At 37.2% G+C, this 20,967-nt stretch overlaps 2 protein-coding genes across 5 annotated transcripts in view; one reads left to right on the plus strand and one right to left on the minus strand.

Annotated features, from left to right (window-relative positions):
- Positions 1 to 1,450: 1,450 nt before the first annotated feature.
- The window catches only part of LOC131426236 (uncharacterized), a 38,427-nt gene continuing 18,910 nt past the window's right edge, over positions 1,451 to 20,967 (minus strand). For all 4 annotated transcript variants that reach the window (XM_058588816.1, XM_058588814.1, XM_058588815.1 and 1 more), the window contains 5 exons: positions 7,225 to 7,334; positions 2,722 to 3,313; positions 2,317 to 2,652; positions 1,942 to 2,256; positions 1,451 to 1,876 (listed from right to left, as the gene is read on the minus strand). In XM_058588816.1, the coding sequence (XP_058444799.1) occupies positions 1,760 to 1,876; positions 1,942 to 2,256; positions 2,317 to 2,652; positions 2,722 to 3,313; positions 7,225 to 7,334 (1,470 nt within the window). In that variant the 3' untranslated portion in view covers positions 1,451 to 1,759. The remainder of the gene's footprint in view (positions 1,877 to 1,941; positions 2,257 to 2,316; positions 2,653 to 2,721; positions 3,314 to 7,224; positions 7,335 to 20,967) is intronic.
- On the plus strand, positions 12,487 to 18,234 carry LOC131426235 (uncharacterized). Its single transcript, XM_058588812.1, has 5 exons — positions 12,487 to 13,326; positions 13,398 to 13,580; positions 16,294 to 17,591; positions 17,651 to 17,711; positions 17,832 to 18,234. The coding sequence occupies exons 1-5, from the start codon at positions 13,227 to 13,229 to the stop codon at positions 18,131 to 18,133; spliced, it is 1,944 nt and encodes a 647-aa protein (XP_058444795.1). The 5' UTR covers positions 12,487 to 13,226; the 3' UTR covers positions 18,134 to 18,234.

A 20,967-nucleotide genomic window follows, 5' to 3' on the forward strand; every position in this document is an offset into this window, starting at 1 on the left:
TCCTGAGTTATAGGGTGCGTACTAGAAGAGTTTGTGTGTCATGTTAGTTGGTGGCCGTACGAACCGACTTCGATTATACCGGTTCTCGGGTTCCGGTGCCGGAAGTGTCGTTCTCTTAAGCACTGTTTTGTTCTGTATGTTATGCATAAACAATCACTTGGTTTCTTTCAAAAATCGAAGAAAAATTTTTTGAATAGAATACCACAATATTATATGTACATGAGAAAGGCATCATTACACCACTAGGTGGATTAAAACAGGTTTTTTTATAATAAATAGGTATAGAATTCGCTCAAACTAAAGTAAAAGTTTCCGAAGTGTGGAAAAGCATAACAGTATTCACGTTATCTAGTTATTCACTGACATTACCCACCCGACTTTTCTCTGAAAGAAATCAGAATCGCATTCGTTTAGAACGCGATTCGGATTTCTATCGACAAACAAGAACTACCCAGAGAAGTTTGTCGACCCGTATAAGTCCGATCATCGGTCCGATTATCGGACCGATTGAGCACGATATGGGTCCGATCGTAGCGCTTCGATCGGCTCGCCATCGGACAATTCTGCACCATTTGCATCAACCGCGTCGACCTAAAAAGTTTTATGTTTACATTATATATCGCTATAGGAACAGAGCGAAGGAACATCAAACAAGCCATTTTCGAGCCGACGTCTCCCGGATAGGGTGTGAAATACATTCTTTTGTTTCGATCATAGAGGCTTTAACCTTAAGGTCATTCGCCTCTTAGGGCCAGAAAAACTCAGGCCCTATGTTCGGAGTTGGAAATCCAACCCCGATATATCCCATCCCCTGAGTATCAGACATCCGCTCTCTGCTTTGGTATTTCTTCACTCTTTTGTTCTACCGATACACTATGTAAGCTCGAAACGCAATCAAAAGCTTTCTTGCACGATGCGTCCGATGTTTGGATTTACTGGGTATGAAGTCAGTTGAGTGACGGTAGATACGGACTTTAGCTTGCTGTGATTTTTTTTGCCAGAAAAATTTCGAAATGCAATGGTTTAAAAATATTCGTTGGGCACTGGAAGAATATTTGAAACCGATCTTTCCAAGCGAGATTTCTTCATGGAAACCGCCATAGGCTAGTACAGTGTACCATGCGTACCATTTTTTTCCTTTCCCTTCATATTACCACAATCTATATGGCTAGCAAGCCGAAATTTGCTTCTTCCGAGACGTCAATTTAGACATTAGACAAGTGTTTTGCAAGTAGCATTAACTTTACGTCTGCTTAGCGGTTTATATCAGGTGGTGGTAGCAGTTCAACATAAACTGCTACGCACTGATGAGTCTAAGACGAAACGTAAAATTAGTCGATTCTTGCAGAGTTGACCACGACACCATCGCGAACGCGTCAAACATTACCATTACTGAGCAACGAATGATGGAGAAATTAAGAGTCAGGCTTTTTTTTCAATTATTATATTTTATTTATTTGTATAATTGATTACTTCAAATTTTAGTCAAGTCAAACTGCTTGTTTACAAAAATCTTCCTCCTTACGTTCACTATATCGATAGACTTTAAAATTGAATCGAGAGCTGTATTATTGTGACCATTTTCTTCTTCAGTAAATTCGTCGAATTCAGAAAAAAGCACATAATTGCGATGAAAATGCAAATTTTTCTTCGTTTCTTTCTCAGTTTACGTTTTCCTTTTATATTTTGCTTAGTATGGCTTTGTACATACATTTTTTTTCGTGCAAAAGGTGACTGGTATTCCCATTTAATACGATTTTCAACGAACCTTTTTGGAAATTTGATCAATCAGTTCGTTGATTCGTTCACTTCTACCCCTCAATGTCTTCGGATGTGGGCCAATCATCTGTATGAACTGTGGAACGTCCGGCGAAACCTGTCGGAAACAAACAGATTGTTGTTTTAATCACCAATGAAACACAGAGTTAAAAATATATTTACCAAAGTAAACTTGGCCAATGCTTTCATCGTTCGGAAGAGGTGCTCCTCGGTTGGTTCCGAGTTGAAGAACTGCAGCAGCGCCATCGACAGCTCAACCGCTACGTCGTCGAATACTACGGTTTTGACTTCTTTGGTTGCCAGGTTGTAGACCAGCGCGGTCCCGATGTCCTTTAGTCGTGGACAAGCTGACAACAAACAGTGCACTGCTACCTTTGTCGAGGCGCGAATGTTGGACGTAGTTTGATTGTTGTACGACCACTCTGAGATGTACAGCAGCCACTCGGAAGCATTGTCATTTTCGAATAGGTTACACATCTGAAACGACGTTTAGTGAAGGAATAAGTTTTTTTTTCGCGCGCTTTCTCCGCTACTTACAAAAAGAGCCAGCGCTTGCTGCTCTTCCGGAGGATGCTTGTCGATGTCCTGGGCAAAGTTCATCAGTACGTGTTCACGCCGGTCCTGGTGCAGTAGCAGAATGATGTCATCCTTTAGAGCTGCATTCGCCAGCGCACGCAGCAGATGGACACGTACTTCCGTGGAGAGCGAGTTGTCCCGCAACATTCGCCCGACAAACACCAGAAAGCCGTCGCCTAGTGCCCATGCTCCTTCGCCCAGCAGCAGATACTGGTGCAGTTCGTCCACTGCTATTTGCTCCTCTTCCGAAAGTTTGCCGTCCACCAAATTTACCAAGCATTCCAGTTCCAGTTTGGGCTATAAAGGAAATTGATTTCTATTATTATTAGCTATCACATTCAAACGCACCAAACAAACTCATCATACATCAACTTCCTTAAAAATAATCGGTTGCTCGCGATTCTTCTTGCGCTCCTCCTCGGCCAACCTTTCAGCTTCTTCCTCCTTCAGGGCCTTCTCCGATGGCAGCATTTCGGGTGGAATCGAACCATTGACGCCATTCAGGCCATTCTGCGTGTCGGCTTCACTCTCAGACATTTCTGCAGCCGAATTCTGATCGCTGTCGGTCGGATTCCGGTCCTTTTTGGACTTTTTCTCTTTCTTTTTAGTATTCTTATCGATCTTATCGCGTATCTTGTTCCGCCGTTCGTTCAGCTCCTGTGACTGCTGCCGAGCTTGCTCGATTTGACTGTTGAGCTGTTCGTATCCCGGACTTTCTGCTCTACCACTGCTAGCGAAACCACCGGTAAAGTCGGATTCGTACTGGAAGTTACTGGTCGGGTCACCACCCGAACCCAAGCTTTCAATGAGCGGCAGTAGGTTCTGCCCTAACGGGGTCGACAGGAACTCCTGCGGCAGATCGAGAATGTACTTCGGAATACCGACCCCGCACAGAAACTGGCACAGGTCTTCGCTGAAGGTGTTGCAGTTGTGCTTCAGCAGATTGTACCTGGATCCTCTGGAAAAAATAGAGATTTTGAGATTATAGTTGAAAATACAATGGAAACCGCAAAATTATTCAATTGTTCCACCAGGTGGCATTAGTAGTCCAACATAATCTGCTAAGGCAATGATGAGTCGAACGCGAAATGTAAAACACGAAACATGTCTAATGACTGTGCAAAATTTCAGCTTTAGTAGAAATAAATAGTTGCCAAAAAGTGTAGTTTGTAATGTTCTTGTAGCTGTCTTGATCACAACAGTGTGTTTCAATTACATTTATATGTTCTCACTTTAATTAGGTTTCATACGATAGTTACACAGCCTTACAAAATAATCTTCGTCACACAGAGGAGATGGGCATCTCTGGTTCTGATTATAGCTCCTTACCACAATGGGTGAGAAATGATAAAATATTCTTCAATTTTAGCTCCCCACAAACAGATTCAACTAGGCATGGAGGTCCAAAAACCCGGATTTACGTAGTTTCGTCAATGCGGGGCAGTTATACCATTAAATTGATTTAGTGCTCAAAAATGTTTCCTTGTGTTAGCTTAGCTTCGCCTTAATGCAGTGAGATTTTTCCCTGACTGACATTTTTTTTTGTCTTAGGATTACTCGCATTGAACCTCATTCGTTGTAGTCATCGACATTTTTGTACACGTGAATCATTAGACCCATTGTATAGCAAAAGAGAGTAAAGCTTGCTTCATTTAGAATTGGAACAAACTTTTGCTCATATTTTGGCGCTTCTGGTGGACGGATTCGGAAGTTTTTGACGCCCACGTGTCGGGAATTTTGTCAGCTTCACGTATGATTTTTGACATTCCGCAAATCGATTGTACTTTGTAAACAATCAACATGGAAGTCGAAAGAAGGGAAAATTATGCACAGTTATTTGGAAAATCCATTGTGGTCTGCATCCAGGCTAACGAAACAGCTGTAATTGCCCAGAAATACCATATGGTTATCAAACGATATAAGGAAACATTGACGACGATTCGGAAGCCTCAAGCCAATCGTCGGAGTGGAACAGTCGACCGGAAACTGCGTGGTAAGATTTTGAAGACGATTACGAGGAATCAAAATCTGTTTGGTGCTGCCCATAGTACCGTGAGGAGAACTCGACTCCGGGAAGGAATCAAGTCGTATCGAGCTAGCAAACAGCCAAATCGGACCATATAACAAAATAGTGTGGTCAAAATTCGTGCTCGGAAACTATATGACCAGGTGCTGACCAAGTTCGACAGGTGTCTTCTGATGGACGATGAAGCCTCAAGGCTGACTTCGGGCAAATCCCAGGTTAAAAAATTTTACTTGTCAACGGCTCGGGGGGATGTTCCAGCCAAATTTAAATTTGTTTTTGCCGACAAATTTGCAAGAAAATTAATGATTTGGCAAGGCATTTGCAGTTGTGGCAAAAAAAAACGAAAGTTTTCGTTACAAATAAGACAATGACATCGGAACTATACCATAAAGAGTGTCTCCAAAAACGAATTTTGCCGTTCATTCGATCCCACGACCATCCCGTAATGTTTTGGCCAGATTTGGCAAGCTGTCATTACAGCAAAGTCGTTCAAGAATGGTATGCAGAGCAAGGGATCCAGTTTGTTCCGAAAAACCTTAACCCACCCAACTGCCCCCAGTTCCGCCCTATTGAGAAATACTGGGCAATCATGAAGAGGAGACTCAAGGTAAAGGGAAAGGTTGTCAAAGACATCAATCAGATGACGACCCGGTGGAATAAGATAGCTATAACGATGGACGAAAAAGGTGTGCGCCGCCTAATGAGCCGTGTTACAGGAAAAATTCGAGAATTTCTTCGAAACCGTGACGAATAATTTTATCCGTATTTTTTCTTGAAAGTATGAAGAAATTCTATCTGAAGCTTTTCTACTTCCAGAATGTTTGACCTGATTTTTGTCGTTCAGATTTCGACATCTCCAACAAAAGTCGAAAACATCAACAAATACTCAGCTAACACTATTACTTGTTGCAACGAGAACAATAAATCTGCCAGCTATGAAAATGAACAATGCATTCAATGAACCAAAATTCCTCAAACAAAATAAAAATCCTAATATGTATGTGAAAAACAGGTCAACAATGCATTTAAAGCATTGCATATTATGTTTACCGTGAACAAGATCCAATTGCATTCGCTTCGGTTAACAACGAGGTGCACAGTGTCGAGTATGACAACGTTGCCTTAGAAGTGCGTGTACATGACTTTCCCCCGCAGTTCAGTGATCATTACGTTCGAAAAAATATGTCGCAGCATGGACAAATTATTTCCATCGAAAGCGAAGTGTGGCGGATTTTTTTCCCTTTGTATCTAGGCAATTCCATCTTACATCAATTGTGGTCAGGGCGGGTGGTATCCTTGTAAAACGCCGGTTACCTACGACGATCAGCGGATTACATGTCAATTTTATTAACAACCGGCACACTACGGTAAACCATGCACTGAAACTGCGCGAAAAACATCTTCAACTGAACAAAAAGGATAACATCAATTACAATAACACTCAAGCTAACTTCAACAATAATAACAGCAACAATGACAACAACAAAAAATCAACAACGCCTATGCGAGCAGACCATTCACCAAAACGTTTCGTGCGGTCAGTATAAGTTTTGACATTCGATTCTACAGACTTTTTTCTATAAGATAAGCTAGATTTAGCAAACTTCCAATAAGTTTTACCATGATTTATGACCGATTTACAATAAAATACCATAAAATGGAGGAAATGAGGTAAAATAGCTACCAAAACGTTTCGTTCGGGCAGTGTACACTCTTCCATTCGATTCTCCAGACATTTTTACATAAAATCAAGCTATTTCAGTAGACCGCACTCGATTTCTTTTCAAGTTACAGAACAAATACCTCAGAAAACCCTAAAACTGCTGGGCATTTGGGGTAAAACGGGTAGGATGGCGGTTCGGCCGGCCATTAAAAACCATTCCATTGAATTTCTTGGATTTTTTTACATAAGAAACACTCTTGTTTGTTGCCCTTTTCCATGGTTCCCGATTTCTATGGTGGTTTCCTGGTTTTTTTTTCTCACTGTGCGTCGATTTAATTATACCAAAAGAAGGAAAACATCATATTTTTTTTAATAGATGGTTGAGGCCCTAAACAGAACCGATTAATTTATCTCCCACTTTTAAAAGCTACCAACAACAATTGATTTTTATACCCGAACAAAATGTATTATTTAGTTTAAAAGAAACAAATTAATTTATTCTACGTCAACCATCCAAATCAGATGATAGAAATGTCCACACCAGAAACGGCTCACTTATCGACTGACGTTTTTGGCACACCCAAGACCCATGTAAATATCAACAGATCATTTTCTTTAAAAAGAAATAATCGCTTCCTGTTTGCAGTATTTCTGCACCGCCGCCGCCGACTGCAGGTTCCTTGGAGGTGGACGGTCGACGCGCAGTCGTGCAGACAAAGTGCACACCGAAAAAAAAGTTGAAAAAAAAAAACGCCTTCGCTCTGCTTTACGCCAAATTCCGCCGGTTCGTCTCCTGGCCGGTGTTATTTTTAGTTCGTCAAGCCGAAAATCTTTTCCCAATTAGCCGAAACAACGACCCAGCGAATGGGGCGAACAACGCGAGACAAAGATTCTCACGGCGAAAATCCTCCGTTTTCCCTGTGGCCAGTCGGTCACGATCGACGGAGTCGGCTCCGTGTGGCCGTTTTGCGACATGATTTCCCGACAGAAAGTATTGCGCGTCTCCATCGCGGGATGGCTATTTTTAACGCACCGGTAAGACTAATACACTTATACCGTGCATGCGTTTCACTGCGCGATTACGCACTAGACTGCGGAGTAGTCATCAATCATTCCGGTTTCGACAAAAAAATAAAATAGAAATAAGGAAAAACTGAAGTATTTGGGTCAGTTCACTTACCTGAAGGTACTTTCCGCCAGTCCCCGGACGTAATCCGTGAACACCGGCAGGGGGATGAAGGTTTGACCGATGACTTGTTTTCTCTGCGGTTGTCCCAGAACCGTGGTTCCCTGCGAACAAGGAAAGAAAATTCCTTACTTGTCAACTGGCACTTATTCGGAAACAAAGAAAAAAAACTATTTTTTTCCGGTATTATCCCGGATCTTCACTAAAAAATAAAACTTATGAAATAAAAGAACAATTTTACACACCACCGCTGATCGAGTAAGGGGTGATAAGAGATTCAACCGGGCACGTTCTAAGGAGGAAAAATCTTGAGCCGAAAGATGTATGTGAGGATCAGTACAGGCGCGAGAAAACTGAACCGCGATGATCGTAGTTGTCCGATTGTCGATCGCATTTTCTTGCGGGCTGCACGAAAACACCTACGTAAATCGCTCTGCACAGTTGCAGACAGGCTGTCTTGGGTAGCTGTGTGTCGGTAGAACTTTGTAGCAGTAGTAGTTGAAACATTTTCCTCCAACCAACATTTTCCTTCCACACCACACGAACCGAACCGATTCGGGTACAGACATTTTGACAGCTTTCGACCAACAACAAATCACATGAGCTACTTGGATTTATGTTTTTCTTAAGATTTTGTTCGAATGCTGGCCTTGTCACTGTATTCTAATTTATTGAACCGACGAGGAAATTCGACCTACAAAAATGAATGAGTGCTTCCCAAGTCAAAAATATTCATTTGTTCAACAAACATATGATTTTCCAATGGTTTCTTCTTCGACTTATTTGTGCAGTTTTTCTATGTCCTTTCTGAAATGACCAGTAATTACAATTATTTGCACCGCATTAGACGTTGTATCAAATATACCTAGAAAGTTGTGTGTTGTGTTAAATTTACATAAGAGTAAGGCTTGTTCGCGAAAAAATCTGGACAGGACGAATCTGTTCATTATAAGTCATCTTAAAACTAATTACACCTACTTAATTAGGCTACATGAAGATACTATGAAACTTTTGAGTTTACTCCAGTCATTACGGTCTTTGCAGACTGCTCTGAAACCTATTTATCTGCTTTTGGTCAAGATTTTCGAAATTTTTCTATGATTGTAGCTTGCTGTTTATATTGAGCTAATACCGCTCGATAGGTCACAACTTTGGGAAGCTAGGTAGATTCAACTCTTACGGCACAACATGAACTCCATTCGCTTTATACCATTCCAACACGGAACGACCGAAATTAGCTCTGCGCCTAATTCGTATTACTGTTTTTGAATTAGTTGATTTTAACAACAAAATTTCCAAAATAACTATAAAATTAGTTAAAATTGAGAATTTACTTTACTGAAAAAACTCTTATTTTTAGAGAATGTGTTCAGTTGGTGAATATCCTGGACACAAACCAGCAATATTTCAATCCAACACGAAATTCTCATTGACAACTAATTTTGTTATTAAAATCAGAAAAATTGTTTCTATTTATCTATCACCATCATTACTGAAGGACAGCACAAAGAAAACAAAACTGAAATGGGTATTATTAACAAGTTTATTAGCCAAAAACTCATGAGAAGTGTCAAAGCAAAACAATCCTTTAAAAAGCTAAAAAGGACAGTCTTATTGAAACTGCTTGAAAATTGTTTTGATGTTTTTCGCATGTGTTCGATATATCTTTATTTAAATTTCTAAACCGATATGTAAAAATGTCGTAAACTGTTAGTGGAAATCGTATTTATTCAGAATTTGTGCGCACTTGAAGCGATTGTGCGTAATAATGTTTTTACGCGGAACAGTGAAGTGAATTTCGAATGTTGCACTCTAATTGTGATGAAGTTTTTTTGTATCTTCAAACCTTCCGAGCTGCGCCGTCCGGTGTACTACTTGTATTCGGTTTTTGTTTTCCGAGTGCTCAAAGTTTTCAGTGAGCATGAAGAAAACAGTGATTTAGAAGAAAAAAATTGAAAATGATGTTTATGTTTCGTTTATGTCTTTTTCTCCAATACATCATCGTATTTATACCTGCCAATATAGAAATGACAACCGCGTCTGAAATTTTTTCGGCAGTAGTGTGCCATCTAGTGGCTAGTAGTCATTACGGTGTTACCGTTTCGGTGACAGGGCACCATATAGCTGCAGATTGCAGAAGCCAATTCAACCATTCATATTGGTTGAAAACAACATTTTATTTCTTCAATTCAACTAAAAAATTAGTTGAATGGAAATGAAATGTGCCTTAGCTAAGAAATGACAGCACGTTTATTTGTGAATTCAACTAAAAAAAATAGTCATTTCAACAAATATTTTATTATTATAAAGGGAATGAGAATAAAAAATCTAAATCAGCAAAAGTAAGATTTTTTTAATTGTCTCAAAAAATAACTAACTAAAATCAGCAAATCAACTAAATTTTTCGCGAAAATGCTGATTTCGGTCGTTCCGTGAAAACATCTTTGGCGTAGTGACAAGATGCTAAATCACGCCAGAATAGCGAGGGAGCGTCATGGCAGCGTGGAAATGATAACAATCGTTTCTTGAGGCATTCTACATGGTATACTTTCTTGTTTACTGTTTCGGTGATGTTCGGCCACAGCTGCATATTGCCTCCCTAACCAATTTTTATTGTTAGAAACTTGTTCGACGTTCATTTTTGACGAGAAAGTTCTTTTCGAGCAGTTTATCTGGTAGCTTTTGAAGCAATTTATTCATGTTATTCAGTTTTATTTATATCCGACTTCGTATTCGGGAGTTTATCGGGCAGATTTTCATGCAGCTTAGCAATGTTTCTAATGGCGATTTTCATTGAAAAAATGACAATAAAACACCATAAAAAATTGCACTTCTACTCGAAAGTGCAAAATCAGAGCAAACTACGCCACAAGTGTTTTTCAATGAAAAACTGTTTTAATCCACCTAGTGGTGTAATAATGCCTTTCTCATATCAATCATACCACACAGAAAAAAAATTTTAAATTTAAACGCCATGTATATAATTAAACTCGTAAATATACATTTATGTAATCAACAATTGAATTGAAATTTAAGCGCAAAATAATGTACATAATTAGAGCATCAAAATACATGTGAATTTATATTGTTTTTTGCTTAATTGTACAGCACATTTAAATTTTCAATTGCTAGTTTAAAAACAATGTTGAGTTCTTGAATTTCTCATAATCGGAACTGTAATTTTCAACCGACATGTAAAATCAAAACAACATTCATTGAAATTTCATAAACAAAACAAATGGCTGCCGCGATAAATTGCACGTCGACTTTTATCCATCTGTTTATAATTTGTAGTGTTCTGTGCGGAAATAATGTCAATTGAAATAAGTTGTAAGTTTTGTGTGACTGTTTTCAAAGATTTAGAACATTTTATTTACCATATGCGAGTGCATAAATATCAACGATATTTTGAATGCCCGATTTCGGAGTGTGCAGTACGTTGCCGATCTTTCGAGTCTTTTAAAAAACATCTTAGACAACGACATGTTGAAATAAAACTTCAACGTACTTTCCGTTGCTCCGTCTCGTCGTGTAATTCCGTTGAAGACAGTGTAAAGTTGATGGCCAAACATATGACGAAACATCTGAAATCCGGTCAACCCGTGTTTTGTCCGTTTGGTTGCATATGCAAAAAACCTTTCGTAACTGTAAACAGTATGCGAATTCACAACATGTACTTCCACCGGAACGGAAACATCCGAATAGATAGTGATGAAAGTTTATTGAAACAGACCTCCGTTCCACAGTTGGACTTTCTCCAGTTAAATGAATCTTGTTCGTTGAATGCATGTTCAGAGTCTCCAAATCCACTAAACACCTTTTATAAAACTAACGAGAACATATGTAACATTTTCGGAAACCTATTTCTCAAACTGTTATCAAAAAAACATGTGACAGAATCCGCAATACAGGAAGTAGTAGTGGCGTTGGGGGAAGCTGTTTCGGTTCAAACAAATAGCTTCAAAAATTTCTGCTTATCGATCGGTTACGGAATCAACGAACAAAAAAATAACAATTCACATCATTTAGAACGAAATTTCTGCAATATCTTCGATATCATGTTCGGACCTATGGGACTATTTCGATCACCTTACATGCGAAAAAAGTTTTATCGCGAGCATTACAGTTTTGTCTCTTCAATACCTATTGCACTTCAAAAAGACAATGAACATAAAGACGCTTTCTACTACTATGTACCAATATTGGAAACATTGACCGCGATGGTCAATGATCCAACAATTTACAACGCTGTATTTCGGAAAAAACTCAAAGTGTCCGGTTACCTGACAGATTTCGACGACGGTACCAAGTTTAAAACCAGTTCATTTTTCTCCGATAAGACATTAAATCTTTTTTTATATCAAGATGCTGCTGAGATGGTTGTTAATGCTATTGGCAACGCCACTGGCCGATATAAATTATTATGCGTTTACATGATAATTGGAAACATTGATTCACATTTACGATGTAAAACCGAAAATGTGCAACTAATACTTCTTTGCAAAAATAAGGATTTTTCTTATTTCGGTTCGAATTGCATATTTCGACGACTCGTTGAAGATATTAAAATACTGGAAGAAAACGGGATTGTTGTACATGGTGGTGGATTTCCTGAAACTATACGAGGTTCAATATTTACTACAATGAATGATAACTTGGGAGCACATCAAATAGGAGGTCTTGTAGAGAATTTTTCAACAAGCTCTCACTTCTGTAGAACTTGTTATATTGATCACAAGTCGTTTAAAATTGATAGCTTGAATAAGGCAGAAATTAGGAATCCTGAAACGCATAAACATGACATTCAGATGATCACAAACAATGCAAGTTGTATACCTTTCCGAGGAATAAAATCAGAATGTATATTTGATGAATTGCAACACTTCAAAATGTTTGATCTAGGAGCCGCTCCGTGTATAGCTCACGACTTATTTGAAGGATGGATTAACAATGATCTATTTTTAATACTGAAACGCATCTGCAAAGAGAAACATATATCTCCTTTGTACATTCAAGGTAGAATGAACGAAGTTTGTCATAAATTGAAACTGGACACGAAAATTGCCATTGACTTTACTAGAAAATCCAGAAACATAAAAGCAAAGGCTTGTGATATCTGGCACATTGTTCAAATTTTTCCATTTTTGTTTATAAATAAATCAATTGATTATAACGACCCGATAATACATATGCTGTTGCTGATTAAAAACATCACAGACATTATCACTACACCAGTTGTATCTCAAAATCAAATTCACCTGCTACGATCACTAATAACGGAATACATTGAACTTCGAACTCATCACTTTGATACTCCACTTAGACCTAAACATCATTTCACCACCCACTATCCTTGGATCATATCGAGACTTGGACCTCTTATGTCCTTCTGCACTTTATTTTGTGAAAGAAAACATTGTTTTTTTAAGCGAGCTCTACGAAGCACTCTTAATTTCAAAAACGTCGTGAAGTTCTGTGCGGAGCAACATCAGTTTTACCAAGCTCTACTAACACAAGAAAATGCTCGTTTTGAAAGGCATTTTTTGGTATCAAAGTTTGTAGAAACGTATAAAGACCTCCCTGAGGTAATGCAATCGGAATTACGGAAATTTTGCCTCCTAGACCTAGAGTCACTCTATGCCGAAAAAGCATCATATTGTGGACACGATTATGAGAAAAATGATTTCATATTCCTCGAACATGATGAGTATGGTGAAAAATTCTATGTGGTTCAAATTCAGCTGTTGATTTTCAACAAATACACTGAACAAGTTTTTGTTTTTGGACTAAAACATTCCGTTCTCCAATCTCCCGACAAAGGAACTCTGGAAATCAATTTAAATCCACTGCTAGTTGTTGCTAAAAATATTAAGGATTTTGTCGACCGAACTCCTTTGAAATCGTTTCTTGAAAATAAAAGGCTTTATTTATTCATTCAGCATGCGATTCCTTTGGTTTGAGCACCTGATATTAAAAACTTCAAAAAAAAATACAGAATGGCGACCAATATTAAAATTTACAAAATATGCGACGCGTCTCGGTTCAACAGAATGGCCCTACCGGCTCTTTCCAGCGTCTCCAGTTTATTAGAACAAGGTAAGAATTGCCATGTATTTTCCAATTCTACTTAAACTCTTCATTGTTTGTTTTTCTTATTTATTTATTAGCATCAATTACATTAGGCAAACATTTTGAAACTATATACATAGAAGCTGATGGATGTAAAATCATCTCTGACTTAGCATTAGCCGCCTTCGAAACTCAGCTGTTAATGGTAACTGAGGAAGATGAAGCTTGGATACCAAACTTTCAGCCACAAACGAAACAACAATCAGCTTTAGAAATTTCAGGTACGTTGAAAATTTATATCTGTGTTGATTTCCATACGAACGAATCGTAAGCTCTCACTATTTTTTACTGTGGTGGTAATACTAACTCTATTATTGAGTTTCCTGTATTTAAATATTAAAAAACTCAAATTCGAGAATACACAATAAAGTAGTATATAATCCTTTCCTTGTTTGCCGTAAATACACAATACTTATAACTTACAAACAAATTTCCATCGTTAAGACATAAATATTTATTGTCAAAAATTTCAGTACCCAATAATCATCTCGTAATTATCATTTCACACATCGTTACAGAGCGATGGATAGATTGTCCAATACCTACATACGACCTATTCTGGCAAAAAAAATGTAATCCTTATCCATATCTTTTCAATAAGTTCCAGAAAGCATATTTTGTCGTGAAGCTAGAAACTGTTGGTTTCGCCTAATGTGCACAATATTTGGTATTTGCTTCTTTGTTGTAAATCGCAACTACTGAGGATAAGTCCATTGCAATGCCTAAAATATCAATGTTTTGATCAATTAACTTCGACATCATTGTTTTTCATTCGTCCGAATGAATAAAATTCACAAAAAATCTTACCTTACTCCTGAGTAAATCTTAATTTGTATCTTGATTTCATATTTCGTTCAAAAAAATTGCAATGCGAAAGCGGTATTGGTCAGGGATGTCAGGTTCTTTTTTTTAATTTGTTATTGCAAAACCAGTCTGTGCAAAATCTGATCGGAATCATTTTGGTAAGCAAAAAAAGGTCTCGCTACTTCCAAACGTCCTGTCGGAAATTTATTTCATCTCGGATTTCCCGAGCAAATTGAAGACTTTTTGGGGTCATCATCTGTGATAATCACAGATTAATCTGTGAACCTGCCATCCCTGGAGTTGGTAACCTAAACTGTAATATATACGAAAATGCAGAGATACCAGATCGTTTATTTTAAAATCTGTGTTTGCCAGAAAATTCGTGAAGAAAATACTAGGTCCCGTACGATACACTCTTGTAAGTACGAATATCAAGTACGTTTTTACAAGTAGTATTTGAAATTTGAGGAATCTGTGTTTGTCTGTCTTCACTTTCAAAAAAGCTTTAGAGAAGTACAATTTAGGAAATCTGCAACATATTAGAAATCCGTGAAACGCATATAATTTGTACACCTGGCATCTCTGCAAAAATGTCATGAGAATGAAATGTTACACGCTTGTTATATATTAGTCTAAAGTGAGTACAATTTCATTTACTTTCGCTGAAATGGAACTACTATATAGTGGATCGTATGAATAAAACTTAGCAAGCTCGAATTTCGGTAGTAAATGCTACATGTGGATCATGTTCCTGTCAAAATCAGAGGCTTTACTACATAACAACTTTCGAACATGTAGTATTTACTGCAATTTTTCGGTAGGTAGCTCCAGAAATTGCTACTCGTGTGTTTACTGATAAATTGAAGTAGAAAAATTAAACAAAGTGATTTTGAGGCAGTAAGTACGTTTCTTACTTTGTTCATACTTATTCCAGTTTTTCTGGCTCCGTGGCGATACGGCATGCAGTAAACGCTCAAATTCGAAAGCAGCATAACTACATGTTCGAACTTGCTTTTTATTCATGCCAAACCGCGGATGTTTTATATGGGAGATTTACAATAGAACTGAAACTGGAACAAACGTATCCCCGTTTAGTTTAATTTATTCGTAATTCCTTCGTATTTTCTAGTAATAATTCTATTATCTAATTTTTTATTATCTACAAACTTTTTGTTTTGTATTATCTACAAAATTTTCGTTGCATACCTATTCATTTTATGGGTACCACTGTTTTTATGTTACAGTTTGGCATTGAAAATGTAATACTTTGTTTTGCACAGTATTCTGCTCTGCTAAAGCATTGTAATAATAATCCAAATTAATCGGCTCTAATTATTTTTGGGTTGCTTATTCACATTACTATCTAACGTTCAATTATCGTGTAAGTAAATGTGTTGCCATATTAAACGATTTTCTGTAAAACCACCATTTTCCAATTGATTTCGTTACACATGTCGCTTTTTTAAAATAACCAATAAGCCAGATGACATACACTTTGAAAAGGAATTCTAAAAAGTTCAGCACTCGCTGAAAGTTATTCACAACAGTAAACGCAAAGAAAGGATTTTTTAGACAGATTTCAGGAGAAAATTTCGATAGATTCTCATGGCATCCCTGTGTGAAGATGCTATAAACATAGCAGCAGAGTTGCCATTTTAAAATCTGTGTTTCAACTTGAAAAATCTGTGTACCATGTGTGTTGCATATGCTCAATCATAATCTGTGAAACACTTTTTGAAAATCTGCCTTTTTTATGAAATAATAATAAAAATCTGTAAAATCTGTAAATTTTGATGAAATATGTGTGGCAAAATAGGCGAAAAAAAAACTGTGGTTTTACAGAAAAATCTGCGAATATGGTAACTCTGCATAGCTGTAGTCAAAAACATTTGGAAGCATATTGTGATCGGCTCATAACCACAAGTAAATGTGATGTTCGCTTTTGCAGCAAATACGATTCGGGTACGTGTAAAATTATTTTCTATAGATACATGAAAGTTAACCAAAAATTTTTATTTCCGCAAAAATTCATTTGCATTGCAAGCATTTCAAAAAATCAGAACTTTCACAAAAGCCACTTATTCCTTAAAATACAGTACGAAATAAAAATTCTGCTTTCATCTTATACAGGATCAGTTTTCATGGGCTCATCCCAAGATCAATCAGGTTTGCCTGAGGAAGAAATACCCTTAATCGCTTCTGTCACGTCGAATACTGGAATGACACAAGCAGAAAATATAATGGACGATGCCGAGATGATCACCGTAGAATTCACAGAAGATAAATTTCAAGTTGCTGTACAGAACAAATCAAATTCAAATGTTGATAGTGAGGAGGACACTTCTGATAGTATTGAAGATTTCTCATCAAATATAATCGAGCGAACTGTTGATGCGACGGAGCAGCATGTGCTGGTGACTGGAAATGTACCAACAGCAGTGAGAGCAGAGTTTTTTCGACCTTGTGATCAACGCTATGAAAATTTAACCAGACAGATTTGCAGGGCCAGTAACGATATAGAAAATCAATCTCCAAATTCCAACAAAAAATGTAACTCTTCGGATGGTGTACATCTTCAGAAAAGTGGTAAAAAACACGCTTCAACAGAGATGAAATTTCGGTGTTTTAATATTAATTGGAACAAAATCAGTGACCGACTTTTAGATCGTTTACGATCTTTGCAAGAATTTAAAATAAATAATCCAGGTATATTCATTCCCGCATCCATCCGTGTTACCAAGACTGATTTGACCGCATTAACGAATGCTGTGGTTGACCAGCTCCGTATGATAGACTCAATGATCCGAGCTGAGACTATGGAAACTGTGTCACGTCAAATTTTTGAAAAATTCCCGGCTTTAGATTACACGGATGATGATGGTTTTGGAGCCGGACAAGGTTACGTTGAGTTAAAATACAAAATGATCAATCGCAATAATTATTTAAATCGATTTAAAAGCTGTCGGGCATCAATTTCGGATATCGTAATGAATTTGAAGAAAAAGCGAAATTCTCGAGCAGGAACACGCAAGGAATATTGGGAGAAAACATCCAATATATGTGAAAAGCATATTCTGTCGAAGTTATCCCGAGATGAGCCAAATTTAATGACGAACGATTTTCTACTACAATCACAGGCTTACGTAAGATACAAATTGGACGAGAAAGTCGAGACAATTGTAATGCTATCACAGCTTCCCGTTCTTCGACGTAGGATGTTACTCAATTTTCATTTCGAAAAGGCAACTGGAGTTAACGTTAATGATTTCCGGAGGTATTTTTTGATGAAAAAAGAAAAAATCATCCAATACTCACTTGTTAAAAATAAGAATTCGCATTTGAGTGAAAAATCGTCCGATTATGACATTCTTCAGTTTTTATGCTCGCTTGTAGGAGAGAGTTTCAGCGAAATAATCATCCACAAAGAAGTAAACGTTGTTCATAATTGTCTAATCCATGTTTCTGAATTAATTTTTTTGTACCGTAGATTGGCAGCCGTATTGATGATATCATCGTAGATAATCCTGGACCGGTACTGGCAGCTGTTGGTGAGTAGAACGTAGGAACTAGTTTCATACAAATGTTCTCCTTATTACTTTACCTTTATTCTATATCTGTTTGAATGTGAAGATGATGATCATAATATGTTTTATGTTGTATCATTTTAGATGTTGGATATGACAAAACAATGTTTTATTGCTATGCAAATGATGTGCGTCTTTCAGAGGGAGCGGAGGATATACTAACAGGAATGGAGGATCTTTTTACCATCTATTTTGTTCATAATTTTATGTATGCTAAATCTGTTTCCAAATTTTTGGAGCTACTACAGGAATATTTTTTTAAAATAATTACTTTCGTTGCATCAAAGTCTACTGCAAGTCGAATAGGTCAAAGACAGAGAAGAGTGAGAAAAGTTATTGCAGATATATCTAATTTCGATGTAGCCTTTGAAGAAGCTATTGAATAATGTAATGTCATTTATTATTCCCTGAGAACAAAAGCAATTAAAGTCCATTAATTTTTCTGTATTTGTGTATTTATTTCAATGCCTGGCTAATGCATTAATTTATTATTCATGCATACACACACATCGATATACATATTACATGAGAGTAAAATTAAACTGAAATGTTAATATACAGTAAAAGCAATAAAACATTATTTCGTTGAAAATTAAATTCAGTTGAATTTTACAAGAACACAATCTCAATTCATGCAAATTCGTTGAATGATTGAATTTTACATTTATTTCCGTGCTCCAAATATGTGCATGAAAATGAATGTGAAATTACATAAAAATTTTAACTGTGCATCATATATAATACTGTGGTATTCTTCAAAATAATTTTCTTCGATTCATAAAAAAAATATTCGAAATCGGTTTGTTTGACCGTCTACTGATAAAAACTATTAATTGGAGAAGATTTGAGGTCGATTTAGAAAACTTTTTACGGTTTTTCACCCTTTTCAGTGATGGTATAAAATTTTTAACACACTTTACCCTATGTTTCCGGAACCGGAAGTCGGATCCAAACAATATTCAGGAATTTTGTATGGGACCACAAGACCTTTCATTTGAATCTAAGTTTGTGAAAATCGGTTTAGCCATCTCCGAGAAAAGTTAGTGCAAAAAAAACGTTACATACACACATACACATACAGACATTTTGCGTACTCGACGAACTGAGTCGAATGGTATATGACACTCGGCCCTGCGGGCCTCGGTTCAAAAGTCGGTTTTCACAGGGATTGCATAACCTTTCTATATGAGAAAGGCAGAACGGTATAAAGCAATTTATCGAGCAGTTTCTGGTCAGTTTTTCGAAGATTTTTTTCGTGCAGTTTTTCAAGTAGTCTATCGAACAGTTTTCCGAATTTATCGAATTTTTAAAACGGTTTATCGAGCAGATTTTTTAAGTTTTTCCGAGCCTTTTTGCTGAGCAATTTTTCGAACAGTTTTCTATGCTCTTTTTTCGAACAGTTTTTCAAATAGTTTTTAGAACAGTTTAAGGACTATTCACACATATCAGGTTCGGTTCAGTGCCGGCACGACACCGTGCACGGATACTGATACTATTTCATTTGTTTTCTATGCGTGCATTCACACCTATCCGGCACCGTGCCGTTTCAGTGCAGCTCGCCGTCAGTGTAGCGTCCGTCCGGCAAACTCAAATTCGTCGTCGCCGATATTTTTTATTTCCACTTAAGTCGGTATGTCCCTGCCTTTGCTGTGCCGGAACGGAAGAAGCACGGAAACAAAACGGAAGGGTTCCGACAAAAAAAGAACACTGACGGCGGACTGAAGGTACTTTCACTGAACCGTTACGGAACTGAAATGTGTGAATAATCCTTTACTCGGAATGTCACTTTAAACTCTGACCCTGTTAATAAGTGACTTTAAATAGTTTTTTTTTTTTGAAAATGGAAGCGAACAGATTTTCAAGCAATTTATCGAACAGTTTCTGGGAAGCTTATCGAAGAGTTTCATGGAGCAGTTTTTCAAATAGTTTTTCGTGCAGCAGTAATAAGTTTTAAAGTAGTTTAGAAGTAGAGCAGTTTTTCAGAGTTTTTTCGGGGGTTTTCAAGTTTTTCGAACAATTTCTGAATCATTTTTCAAGTAGTTTTCTCGAGTTTTCCACTGTAGTTTTGCGCAGTTTTTTATGGCGTTTTTCATTGAAAAACACTGGTGGCGTGGATTGCTCTGAGTTTAAACTTTCGAGCAAAAATGGCAATGAAACACCGTCAGAATATTGCATTTCTGCTCGAAAGTGCAAAATCAGAGCTAGTTTATGAAGTAGTGAAATTACTGCTGATTGAAATTCATCAATTCCGAGCTTATCAGGCAGATTTTCAAGCAATTTATCGCGCAATTTCTGGGCAGCCATCAGAGGAGTTCTTTCGAGCAGCTTGTAGAGAATTTTGTTGAGTTTATTGAAGATTTAAAGCAGTTTTTCGAAGAATTTGTTCGAGAAGTTTTACGAGTAGGGTTAAGAGCAGTTTTTTGAGTGGTTCATCTTTCTGAGCTGCTTTTCTAATAGTTTTCCGAACAGTTCACCCTTTTTTGATAAGTTTTGAAAGCAGTTAAACAGGTTTTTGCCCAATTCATAAGTTTCTCGGGTAGATTTTCAATCAGTTGTTTTCAGTAACTTCTCGTGTTGTCTTTTGGAACAGTTTATCGACTAATTTTTGAGCAGTTTCTTGAGTAGTGTCTCGATCTGAGCTGTTGAGTACTGTCTTTTCGAGCACTTTTTTAAATTGAAAAATAGGTTAAGGGTAGTGTAATAATTACTGTTAAGTTTTATTTAATTTAACCCGACTTCAAATTCGGAAGTTTTCAACTTTTCAACAAGTTTTTTACGTGCAGTTTTGCAAATAATTCTCGTGCAGTTGCTCGAGTGGGTTTCTAAATTTTGTTACCAGTTTTTGGATAGTTTTTCGAAAAGTTTTCCATAGCAGTTTCTCGTGATATCGTTTCGAGCAGTACTTTAAAATGAAAGTAAATTCACGGGGTAGTGAAATGCCTGCTACTAAATTTTACTAATTGGTGACTTTCGAATTCACAGTTTATCGAGTAAATTTTCTAGTAATTTATCGAGCAGTTTCTGATCAGCTTTTCGAAGTTTTTGCGAGCAGTTTTCTAAAGTGGTTTTTCTACAAGTTTTATCGAGCAGTTTTTCGGGCATTCTTCTGGAGCAATTTTCCCAATCATTTTTCAGGCAGCTTTCTAGTGCAATTTTGCGTACTGTCATTTCGAGTTTTTTTTTTTTTTTTTTGAAAATACGTTTTCGGCTTGTGAGTTTA

The sequence above is a fragment of the Malaya genurostris genome, chromosome 1 (assembly GCF_030247185.1).
Source record: "Malaya genurostris strain Urasoe2022 chromosome 1, Malgen_1.1, whole genome shotgun sequence".
Classification (NCBI taxonomy): Eukaryota; Metazoa; Arthropoda; class Insecta; order Diptera; family Culicidae; genus Malaya; species Malaya genurostris.